The following is a 12,311-nucleotide window of genomic DNA, read 5'->3' on the forward strand; positions in this document are numbered from 1 at the left end:
AAAATTGAGAGGAGGAGAGAAAAAAAAAAAAAGGGAATTTATGAGCGCAGATAAACGCGAGGACGCGTTCGGCGTTCTCTCGAAGCGTGCGCTATATTGCCCAAGACCGACGCGGTTTTGTCCGGACGAGCGCCGCTTTACATAATTCGCCGACGTGAAACGGGTTAAGCACGCTTAACTAGCGATTCGTCTTCCACAATCCCGATGCGTGATCAATGAGAGGGAGTTACGCAATTCGGGAATCCACCGCGTTACGCAACCGCGGATAAAAGCGCAAAGATTTCCTTTGGCACTTCGGGCGAATATCCCTACGTGGAGCTATATCGCGAAAACGCGCACAAGCTCCACAAGATCAATATTCCGCGAGATAAAATAAATGATTCGCCGGGCGTGAATTATTTTTGCAATAAATGTAGGCCTTCAAAAGGACCTAGCTTATAAATTGGATAGCGCAGGGACGATTTTATTCCTGTTGCTTTCTCCTAACTGAAATCGTCAATTATACATCGCCGTAATATTGCGTCACATCTCTTTAATGCAAATTATAAAAATATAGAATTACGACGAGTTGACGTAGTTGACGTCACCGAACGTCGCGCGGCTAATTGTCGACCGATGCCGGAGCCTTGGCACGAAAAAGGCATTTAACGGAAAGTGGCCTATATAAGTATATTGGAAACACGCGTGTTTGTTACAACGCGGTAGAAACGCGTCAAGTAGTTCTAGTCTCGTAGCTTGATTTTAATTCGCGGTCGATACCCAAGAGAACAATTAGAAAGTTGTCTCCGAGCACATACTTTACGTAAAGCTCGCTATACTATACTATACTATACTATATATATATATTTCTTCTCGGTCTCACGTAACGCGGAATATTTCAAGTTTTGTAAAGAAAAGAAAAGCCACGCTTTCGCGCGTAAATCCCTGCGAGACGAATTTCCGCTTCCGTTGATGGCTCAAGGCGCTTTTGCGCTCCGTCCTTGACTATTTTCATAAAATATCCAAGTCGGCGTCACGTGGCGGTGATGCTCTTCGTAGGCGAGTGACGTGACTAGAAAACTTGGCGCTGGGGAAAAGTGATCGGGGACGATCGCACGCGACCCAAATAATGCTCGTAGCCACGTCACGTGCGAGGAATAGCCGGGGATTGCATCTTCCGTTTAATTTGAACGCGCCTCAGTTTCCAAGATCCTATTTTAGAAATCGCGTAAGATGTCGGCGCGAAATACAAATTAATAAAAAAAAAAAAAAAAAAAAATCAATAACATTTCAACTGAAAGCTCGCGCGGTCAAACTCGGCGAACGCGCGATACACTTTCTATAAAAAATTAATCTCAATGGCTCGACATCGGACTTTGAATACATATTATTTGCGCAAGCAAATCGGATTAATTTCCAATCGCGAATATCTTTTCTCGCGGCGAACGTTGGGAGCGAGAAGTCATTGATCCAAATGGCCGAACGCGCCGAAATTAGAGTCCGCGCGTACTCGCTCGTCGGTCAGGTCCTTCCAAGTTTAAATTTGTCGCGGGACCAGATTTAATCCGGAGCTATATCGAGAGAAGATCGTCCGCGCTGGCAGATGCAGGGCGCTCGCCTCCTTCCGCCGCGGCCGATATACATATATCGCAATATATTTACCCCCGCCGGGCCAACAATTAACGGAGAAATAATTTTTCTCCTCGTTCACGACTGACTTTGGAGCCGAAAATAAACGCGCGTCTCTTTAGCTCGCCGATAATTTTCCCTGCTCTATTCAACTTTTAATCTCGCGTAATTATACGCGCGATAAGTAATCGTAGCGACGCGCTAGATAACATCCATACGTCACGTGAGGCCAAGTATCTCGTCGCGCGAGAGAGAACGCGCGTTGATACGCGGCGTTTGGCGGCGGGCGAGTTTATCTCCGATACGACGAGCGGAAAAATACTTTGCGAGGCGATAAGCAAACAGGTGTGACGTCGCGGCGATCGGCTCGCGACGCTTTTGAGGCGGGAAAATCTGACCCCTTGCCAGTCGGCTTTGTGTCCCACGGCCGCAGCCTCCGGTTTCGTCTAATTGCCCACTTAATGAGCTCTGGAGCGTGCACAGGCCGAGCTTCACGTGCCATCGAGCACCGAGCGAACGGAATTACCGCGTGACTCAACGCGTGTCGCGATACGCATTTATCGCTCTGCGTTTTTTGTTTTTTTTTCTCTCTTTCCTCCACGTCTCTGTCGTCTTTTAATATGTTTCTCTTTCTCCGCACTTGTGCCACGTGCTACGTGCCGCTTGACTTTCGCCCGCGGGGACTCACGTCTGACCATTCAGCTGTTTTTGCTCAACGGAATTAACGCAACTATCAACGTTTCTGTCAACGCTAAAAGCCTAGCTGTAATATTAAACGAAACTTTAGATCTTTCTACACGTAAAGCCTTATCGCCGCGTGCGTTGCATTTGTAACGAGATCTTGACACAAGATTAATTAAATATTATAAAAAATTATTAAATAAATAAAAAGCTTTGACGATCGAAGATCGTTTTTCAAGGATAACGGAATAAAATTGATAGGACGTTATGTCTCGAATTAATCGGGTTCCTCTTGGTCTTATCTACTCGAGCTTTGCCAGTGACTCCATCTGGCTATACATCTCCTCAACTCTGCGCGTTAATTAAATCCGTTAATTTTACAGTCTGATTTCGCTCATTTATGTAATCGAGCCGAACGTGACGAGAGACGAATCTCTCTATAAACTCTCCCTATAAACAAACGTGTCATTCGTTATTTCGATGCAGCCTCGGAATGTTCGCAAACAAAATTATCCCCCACGTATATTAAAATAACGTTTTATTAAAATAAAAAAAGAAATAAAAAATAAATATAATATAATTACAGAAAAGAAATTAGATAAAACAGAAATGTTTTTTTTTTTTTTTTTTCTAAAACGTGTGCGTTTTTTTAAACTTTTTTTTATAAGAATAAAAATCTATTATCGACTCTTTAAGTGTTCCCATTCGGTTTTCTCTTTATCCGTGGCTTTCTTCGCGATTGCGGGGCGGGGGTGGCGTTTCGACGATGATTCGGCGAGATGAAAGACGACGAGGGTCGCACGGCGGAGCGTGCGTCACGTGCCACGTGCAACTCGCTGGACCACGCGAGGCGAGGCGAGGCGAGGCGAGGCGAGGCTGGGGCGGCGATATCGCTTGGGGCCTTTGACGTCGCAGCGCTGTCGCGATTATTTCGAGATTTCCGCGAATCGGATAAACCCGACGTCGCTAAATATCGCGCAGTGGACTTCGCGCGATGGCCATTAATGGCGTCGATAACGGAGGCTCTCCCAACCGACGAGCCGATCGGCGGGGGTTTACAGCCGTACTATGAACCGCCGAGATAGATAGCAGCGTTAAATATACATATAGGATGTATACGCGTAAACAAGTGCCAAAGTGTTGGACACGCGCTCGTGTACGTGCGGCATATGCGCGAGCAAGTTTCGACGTCGTTTTAGATAATCTTTTTACTAACCTGCCGCACGTTTTTTAGCAGACTTTATTAATATCTTTGTTTTTTTTTTTTTTCTTTCTTTTTGTTTCTCCTTAAATGATCGATATGTCTATCTAGCTTAGTTATTTCGCAAAAGGATACATCACCCTCGGATCGGAAGATCCAACAATGAGTTTCCCCTCATTCGAGGGAGGGGATCGCGATCGAATTGGTCTTGTAGTATTATTAATCGCTCGAGGTATTAAATCTATACTATGCATCGCATTGAAATAGATTCAGCTGTGCTCCCGTAATTAGCCGCGTTTGAGCAGCTCGGTCGGCTAATTACCCCGTTTATAGCTCGTAAGCGACTCGGCCTGATTATTGTTGATTGGATTAATTAATTGCGATTAGCAGGATGTATTGCCAGCTCGAGCTCTTGCCAACGGAAATGTTTTCTCGCAACGATGGAATGCGGCCATTCTGTTTCTCACGTTGTTTAAAACTTGGTGCTGAAAACATCACGTAAACAGTCTCTCAATAATAGCCGGACTCGCGTATCCAAATAACGTCTTGTCAAATGTCACGTAGAGTGATTTGCACACCGAGAACGCGGCGCGTTTAAGTGATACAAACAACTATTTTCATTGCAAATTACTCGGCACGTGGCTTATCGATTTACTTATTTATTTATTTATTTTTTTTTTTTTTTACTATTATTTTATTATTTCAAATATATAAAATTCCATAAAGAATTATGGGGTATACGAAGAAAATACGATTTCTTCCCGATCCAAAGTGTAGAAAGACAACAGGCGTGTCCATTCCAGATAATTTTTTTAAAATTGAAATCGTTGTTATTGCGTAAGCTCTACTTGATTATTTAGTTTTTTAATTTTCCACGTTGCTATATCATCGTTTATTTCTTTTTTAATTAGTAGAAAAAAAGATTGCCAGTTTATTTTTTAACAAAAACGTTTCCGACACGTTTGAGTACTCTCTGGGAGTCGGAAGCACTCTTTTGAAAAGGAGGAACTCTCTCCGGTCCTTTAAGGGCACTTTGACCGCGCGCGTTAATCGCGACAAAAATTCTCGACCGCTTATATTCGTCCCCGGAGGTGTGCGATTCGGTTAAAACGTCGTGCGACGGCAGCTGTGTAAAAATAGCGCGTTTCCGAATGCGTCAACGCGTTTGGTGAAAACAGGACGTGTTTACTCGTCCGGGTGCCGCTTCGTTCGCGTTCGCGTTCGCGTTCGCGATTAGCGCGGCCGCACGTTCTCCATCTCGTTAACGTTTCCCGCACGATCTCACGTGAACGTCGTTACTCAGCCGAGCAGCGACGTGTTGAAACTTAAAGCCGTCAATTTAAGTCGAGCCGCGACTAGGAGGACTCGGCCGTGCCATCCGCGCGACGTCAACGTTCGTTATCACCGATTAAATCGATTGCAGAAAGTCGGAACACGCCAGGGCTAGAAATAACTATTTACAGTTATCGTCGGTAGCACAAGTGTGCGCTTTTTCAGCAAGCACCGCTTGTCGCCTGGGTAAAATGGAAAATGTTAATTGGATCGCGTTCGTAATTATAACGCTAAATTGCTTTTATTTAAATGACTTTTGGAAGTCGTTAAAGGTCGACCGACTCGAGAAGGTACCGCCTTGGTTATCCCCGAGGTACACGTGCGCTTTACATAAATTCCAACAAAGAAATTGTCACGTTACGTGAGCGCTGGCGCAAATCAAGTACGTATATTGCGTGCGTCGGCCGTTCGAGAAGGCCGTCAAGGTTTCGCGATTGGGCTTTCGACGTTGCTTTATCGCCTGGCGATTGGGATCTTCATTTACGGAGACGCCGTTTAAACGCCGGACATTAAGCGAGCCTCAAGGCTGCGTTCGTAATAGACGGGCAAAAATATCCCGCCGCATAAACGGGAAACGCTATCTAGGGCGCGACACGAATTATACAGGAGCATCGTGGATCCTCTTGTAGTAGGTAATTTCGACGCAAAAAAAAAAAAAAAAAAAAAAAAAACGCGCAAAGCTCACGCGGAGCGAACTCGCGGCCCCGGAAGTGACACGGTGGAAATTAGGCAAAGGCTCGCCCGCGGAATTTATCACTTTTTCTGCGACTTGACCGCCGATTTGTCCCGAGAAATTTATTTCGACGTCTAAATATAGGCTCTGCGCCACGCGGCTTTGATTTGCATAAGCAGCTTGGACTTTCTTCGTATGACACGCGTATCAGTCACACGTGCGCGTGTGCTGATTACGCGCGCTATTATTATACACACACACACGTTATGATGTATGCTGTTTAATAATGCATAAGCCGCTCGTCCAATTTTTCCTAGCTCGCTTTGCGAAGGAAAATAATATAAAAAAAGAGAAGAAACGTTTCTTCCGAGCACGTCCAAGACTACTGTGCTGCTCGTGCATTTAACGCGCGTATCGTTAATTTCCAAAAGACTTGGTTACATATTAATTAGACGTTTCTAAAATGCGAAAAGAATCCGCTGCAATTTTTATCCCGCCTCAAGTTTACTTCAGACAAAATATAGCTTATCCTGATTCAGGCTGGCGTTCAACATCCCGTTCGGCTCGTCGTAATCTGGTGACGGTTCAAAGTTGATCCGACGTCACGCCGATTATCCTCGAGGCAAAGTAGATTTGCGCACGAAGCAAGCGATAAGGGGCCCCGGTTGTTGTCGTCGCGAGATGCTGGGATCCGGTAACGTCCGGTTATCGTTTGAAAAACACCGGCCGGACCACCGCGGTCAGCGCGAGGACTGATAAACCCTCGGTCATAACGCGGGCTTTCATGCCGAGAGCCTGCCCGAGAGATCACCGGGGGTACCGGTTATATCCGGCTCGTCGATAACACGACCCCGTTAAAGCGGTTCTCGCGCCGCTCTTTTTCTTTTTCTTTTTCTTTTTTCCTCCTCCGTCGTCGTCGTCGTCGTCGTCCAGATTTCTTCTGTCGTTTCGACCCGATGTGCAAATGAAACATCTCCCGACACGTCTCGGTATCCCACATCGTGCCTTATCTCAGCCCCGCGTCTGCCCTCGCCGGGGTTATAATTTGACGAGAGAACACGATAATTAAGCATTGTTAAATTACAGCTTATTCAATCGCGTCTTAATTAAATCGCGCGGTTCACGAGAGACCTGTACATAATTCCCACGTACGAAAGGAATACATTCACATATAGTTGATTAATAAAATTAAAAAAATATCTTATTGAATAAATTTTTTTTTTTTTACAATAAAGTTATTTGTAAACGTCAGCGCGATCTACATACGTAGAGAAGATCCCCGAGGAAGTCTCCTCCTGGGTAAGAAAATCGCCAAGGTCGCGGTTAGATGCAGGTTAGGGCAGAGATTTTTCACGGCGGGCTTTTGCAGCCCGGGGTCGGTGCCAGAAACGGTGAGGCCTCCCGGCGTGACGCAGTGGAGAACGCGTGTTGCCTCACGTGTTGGGCGTGATGCGTCGCGTTCCCGACACGTGATGCCTCCTCGGCGCGACATGACGTCTCCCTCCCGACGGCCGAGGAAACGGCGAGTGCCGTCGTTCGTAGCCTCGTAGTCGTCAGCGCGCCTGCGATTCGCGAGCACGCCCTGCACCGTTGCTCGATAACGATAACGAGAGCGAGAAGTGGTTGAGAGTGACCGACTGGTCTTTTAAGCTTTCGACAACAGTGCTTCTGTTTCGGGGAAAAATATTCTCGCGTTCAAATTTACACGTATTATCACGAAGAAACGAAACCAAAGCGGGATATTCGTTCGGGTCGCTCGAGTGTTGAACCGTATGATTGAAAAATGATTATGTCCCGAAATGACAATTTTTTATTCCGAGATTAAATCATATAACATTGGGAGACGACAAGCTAGAAGGAGGAGGAGGAGGAGGAGGAGGACACGAGTATTAAATTAAAGTCGAACGTTACTCGCCGTGATATTATCGACTGGACGTAAAGCAGCTGTTCCAAAGTTGAAGAGATACATCTTGGATCGATCGCGAGAGAATAAACTCTAGGCAACTTGATAGATCTTGTGTTCCGCGCATATCGAAAGTATTTTAATATTTAAACGCAAATTTAAACTCGGGGCGAGAAGACACGTTTCCTCTCTCGCGTTTTTGCCACTCGAAGCAGGATGGTCACGCACAGTATGGACAACATCTTGAACATGCAATTCTATCCGACCAACAGTCACGTTGACGCGGTGCATTCACCGCCGCCGAGGAAGAGACGTTGTCTGAATAAAGAGGTGAACACGTCGCTCCGACCGAGCAAAAACGATATCCCGTTCCTTCGCGTCTGAGAAAATCCGAGGAAGCGACTTGAACAACCACCGGCGTACATTTTTTTTTTTTTTTTTTTTTTTTTTCTTTTTATCGTCGATATTTAATTAATTACGTAATTTTTTGGGCAAGACCACCCAGCCCGATGGAATTCCGTTTTTGGAAGAAAGCTCTCCTCAAGTTGGCCAAGGTTACTCTGCGTTCTTAGAAGAGCCGTTATTCCATCCTGCTTCCCTTTCATCTCGATTCACGGTCTTTCCGGGCAGTTTGCTTTTCCTCGTGTATATCCCGTTCCCAGCGATCACCCGCGTGATTCCACGTGAATGGGTTTCCACGGAGGAGAACCCTGGCCGCGTGCCAGGAACGAGCAGCGTTACGTCGTCGTTGGGAATTGAGCGCAAAATCTCATCGTCGCCGCTTGTTATGTTGCGCTCGATATGTTGCACGTAATTGCGGCGCGAATCGCGCGTAAAAATTTGTTTTGAACCCGAGCTCCTCCGCAACAAGAAGAGAGCGTTCCAAGTGCGGCCCGATTATCGTCAAGAGGGCAAACTGTGATTATCTAGAGGCATGTTGTTTGTCGCCGTGTACAGATTCGAGCGGGTATTCAGTTACGTAAGGTCCGGCCGACTCGGCGCGACGTAGATTAATAATTTAAAAAGAATAAAATAAAATGAAAACTTTGAGAGAGAGATTCCATGATAGAACGTCGTCGGTCTCAAAATAGAAAACCCGGGCGCGCGAGATCGAGACGTCAAGTAAATTGCACATTATTGCAAAATGCTCGGCCGCGCTCTTGAAAGGTTTTTTCAGCATGCCGCTTATTCGCTCGTAACATTTAGCATTTTGATTCGTTTGACCAGCTCGGGAATTAATCAAGTTTATTAGGGGGACAGTTTCGTCGCGCCAAGATTTGCCCGTTGCATCATGCCGCCGCGTAACCACCGATCGACGGTTATCTTTCCGCATATTAGCGCGATAGACCAACATTTCGGCGAATCGAGTGGTTACCTAACTAAACCATGATACGTGCCTCAAGATCGTGACACGCGGCACGTACAGATAATTACGCTCTTCCAGCGGCGACGTGACTTTTAAAGACGATAACTTGTTTTAATTCGCACGTGATACTGCAATTACGATCTCTCTCTCCCGTTTATTTCGGCAAACGCCGTTATTTTAAGATAATTTTTATTATCCCCGAATAATCACGAGGAGGAGCTCGCCAAAGACGGCCAAATGCATTTCCTTTAAACGTTGCTTTAACTATTCGTGAAAATCGCCACTTAAAAGTGGCTTTCATTTTAATTAAGCAAAATAATGAATAATAAGCGATTGGGAATAAAACGCGTCCGGTGAACCGAATTGATCGTATAAGCACAAAATAATAATGCGTCAATTAATGAATTACAAAAAAATATTCCAAGTATTCGTAAGTTTCATTAAAAGGTTTTTTTTTTTTTTTTTTTTTTTTTCTTGTAGCAAGATCCGATGTCACACAGGATCATCGAGAAGCGTAGGAGAGATCGTATGAACAACTGCCTGGCCGATCTCAGCAGATTGATACCGGCGGAATACTTGAAGAAGGGCCGCGGCAGAGTCGAGAAAACGGAAATCATCGAGATGGCGATTCGACACATGAAGCATCTTCAAGGCCTTCGGCAAGGTGGGCTCGACCGTTTAATCGAACCTCTCGCGATTCTTCCAAATATTTTCTCAAATAATATTCTCCCAAGTAAAATAATTTCGGGACCGGGAATATATTTGTATCGTGGGCATCGCGCCGCATTTCCGCCGCATTTCCGCGAGTTGGCAGCGGTCAACGTTTCCCTTCGTTTACGGATAGGAAATAAATATCGAGTTTGCCACGGCGATGCTTCTCGAAAGTGAATTGCAGGCTATCTTCTGGCAGTATCGATTATTAAAACTAACGTTTTTTTTTTATTTCAGATACCAAGCATTCGCCCGTGACTCCGGTGCACACGCACCCCGAAGATAGCGTGGATAGCGTGTCTCATTCGACGGTAACCACCACCGCGGCGGAGCACTATAAGCTCGGGTTTCAGGAGTGTCTGAGCGAGACGATGCATTTTCTCATCGAAGTCGAGGGTTTTTTCGCGAGGGACACCCTCTGCGTACAGCTCATCAATCACCTGCAGCAGCACTGCGACAAAATCGTTGCCACCAGTACGTAATTCTCTAAAGATTAAAATGATGTAATCAACATTTTACGATAAGAGTAACTCGACTTTGTTTTAGGTGATCGATTAGGCTTCCCACATCCAGAGCTGCCCGTGATGAACGGCACGATGAACGGTGGAGGCTATTCGCACACGAGTATCCCGACGATATGCCAGCCGAACGGTGGGCACTCGGATCACGGCTCTAGCTCGGGTGTAAGTTCGTTCGGTGACCCGGAACGCCCGCTGCTGCGACCGGCGATCGTGCCTCCGCCGACGATCGTAAGTGACGACAGCAATCACAGCACTCACTCGCACAGCACCCCGCCTGGATCCGGTGCTGCTGTCTCCTGCCGGGACCGGCCGACCAATTACAAGTTTAAAAGCTCGATCAAGCAAAGGTTCTCGGCGGAAAGGGTAAAGTCGTGTTCGCCGCCTGTGTCAAACGGCGCTGGGCTGGACAAGCCGCCGTCCTCGTCGCCTCACGGGGTGCCCATCTTCGCTCTCCACGACGCCGGATCCTTCTACGTTCCGTTGACGGTCGAAGCATCTCTGATTAGACCTCATCTCAGCTTTATTCCGGACACTGGACCCGACACCGTTTTACACCCGGTCACGATATCCGTCAACTTTAATCACTCGTCGCCGCCAGCGTGGTCGCAGCAACATAGTCCCACTTCCCAGCAACAGACGACGTAAGGAATAAAACGGCAGCAACAGTCGAAAGGAAAAGTTTACCATCTGATAACGATCAGATCGAATGATCAAGGAAAGGTATACTCTGATTCATTTATCTCATATTGTCGTCGGGGGTCTTTAAAATCAATGCCCTAATTGTTGTTAAAAAAAATCCTGCGCATTTAAAAAACAAAATCCGTCAGTTGTCGCGACGGAGTCGAAATCGCGAGGTCGTGACTCGCAAACCTCGAAAACAGCTTGTGGTCTTTTCACTTTATTACCTGCAATATGCAGTAGACGAGCTAAAGTAGTCTATATACGATACAATTTATTAGCATAAATAGTCGTTAATTTTGTAACATAAATTCTAATCACGTTATAAAGCTTGTTCGTTATTATTCATACGTTTAAGTATATTTGTGGTAATAATTAAACGTTGCATCGCGTATAGGCTACTTTTCCGGGTGTACATTGCGTGGAGATGCCGAAGTCGAAGATGTTTGTACATTTACTGAGGCTGTGGGTCGCTCTAGCATTTACCAAGTTTGAGAGAGAGAGAGAGTGTTAAGAGTTGTACATAGATAGAGTAATTAAGAATAGGAAACTGCTCTGGCTTCGGTGTGTCTTTCTTCGTTGTTAATCTGTATAATTCGGACACCTCGTTTTCTTCCTTTTCCCTACTGGATCTACATCTCATCTCGTTCTCGTTTCTATTCCGTCTGTCTTTTCCTCTCTCGACGCTTATTTTCCACTTACTCAATGAACCTTTTTCCGCGCCACTATGTTCCCTGAGCCAAAAATCAGTATAAATATCTATGGAGATTACGGATGTCGGATATCGTTAATGTAAAAATGTATTTGACCATATCGAGCGGAGCATTCAGCGGAAGAGCACGTTGTGTCTCAAGACAAATCAGGTATCTAGAAACAACTTCATTTCTCGCTTATTTTATGACAAGATCATTGGACGTAATATGAAAAGGATTGAGGGGTCGTAGACATACGTCGACGGTAATGAGGTGTATTCTACGGGCTAGAAAAAATTCACTTCTGTTAGGTTAACGCAGCAAACGCATGACAATAGATAAACGTTCTCAACCTAACAGAATGGATCTTTTTACTCAAGAGCGATGACTTTGCTTCGGGATTCTGACGGACTGGTCCGTGCGAACCGATAGTTTTCCGTATTCGCGACGTTAGTTTTAGTTGGAATAAAAGTGCCTGCATGTATACGCACACATGCGTATGTGTGGGGTGTGTGTGTGTGTGTGTGTGAACGTATGTATGTATGTATATCGATTTATGAATTCCACTTATGTGATTTCCTCATTATGTGCGAAGGTGTGTTTCGCATTTTCGTTTAGCCTTTTTCCTTTTCTTTTTTTCCCCTGCAAATACAAATTTGTGTCGCGTTCGATTACGAGAGGATTGAGTCTGCTCGTCGCCCCGGCAAAAGTGGGCCTCAGCAATTAAAGACTGACCAAGACCTGCATTACATTTAAAAAAAAAAAAAAAAAAAAAAAACTTGTAAGATCACTGCAAATTAAATATATTTGTACATACCACAGCTGTGACGTTTAGCTGTAACGTTAACAGTGAGCGAAGAAGAATTTATTGCGGAATAAATTATATTTACCTTAGAGACCTGCCCGGATTCTTTTGCGCCAAGGGTCTGTTTTACGTCACGCGCC

General features: G+C 45.5%; 1 protein-coding gene across 3 annotated transcripts in view; it reads left to right on the forward strand.

Moving 5' to 3' along the window:
* Positions 1 to 12,262, forward strand: part of Cwo (hairy/enhancer-of-split related with YRPW motif protein 1) — a 37,842-nt gene extending 25,580 nt beyond the window's left edge. The window contains exons 1-4 of one of the 3 annotated variants that reach the window (XM_070670771.1): positions 6,802 to 7,728; positions 9,245 to 9,428; positions 9,713 to 9,949; positions 10,022 to 12,262. In XM_070670771.1, coding sequence (XP_070526872.1) covers positions 7,615 to 7,728; positions 9,245 to 9,428; positions 9,713 to 9,949; positions 10,022 to 10,641 — 1,155 coding nt within the window. In that variant the 5' untranslated portion in view covers positions 6,802 to 7,614 and the 3' untranslated portion in view covers positions 10,642 to 12,262. Of the gene's footprint in view, positions 1 to 6,801; positions 7,729 to 9,244; positions 9,429 to 9,712; positions 9,950 to 10,021 lie in introns of those variants that run through there. The other 2 variants (XM_070670769.1, XM_070670770.1) reach the window with 2 other exon arrangements.
* The last annotated feature ends 49 nt before the right edge of the window (positions 12,263 to 12,311 follow it).

This window comes from Cardiocondyla obscurior, linkage group LG21 (assembly GCF_019399895.1).
Source record: "Cardiocondyla obscurior isolate alpha-2009 linkage group LG21, Cobs3.1, whole genome shotgun sequence".
In the NCBI taxonomy this organism is placed as follows: Eukaryota; Metazoa; Arthropoda; class Insecta; order Hymenoptera; family Formicidae; genus Cardiocondyla; species Cardiocondyla obscurior.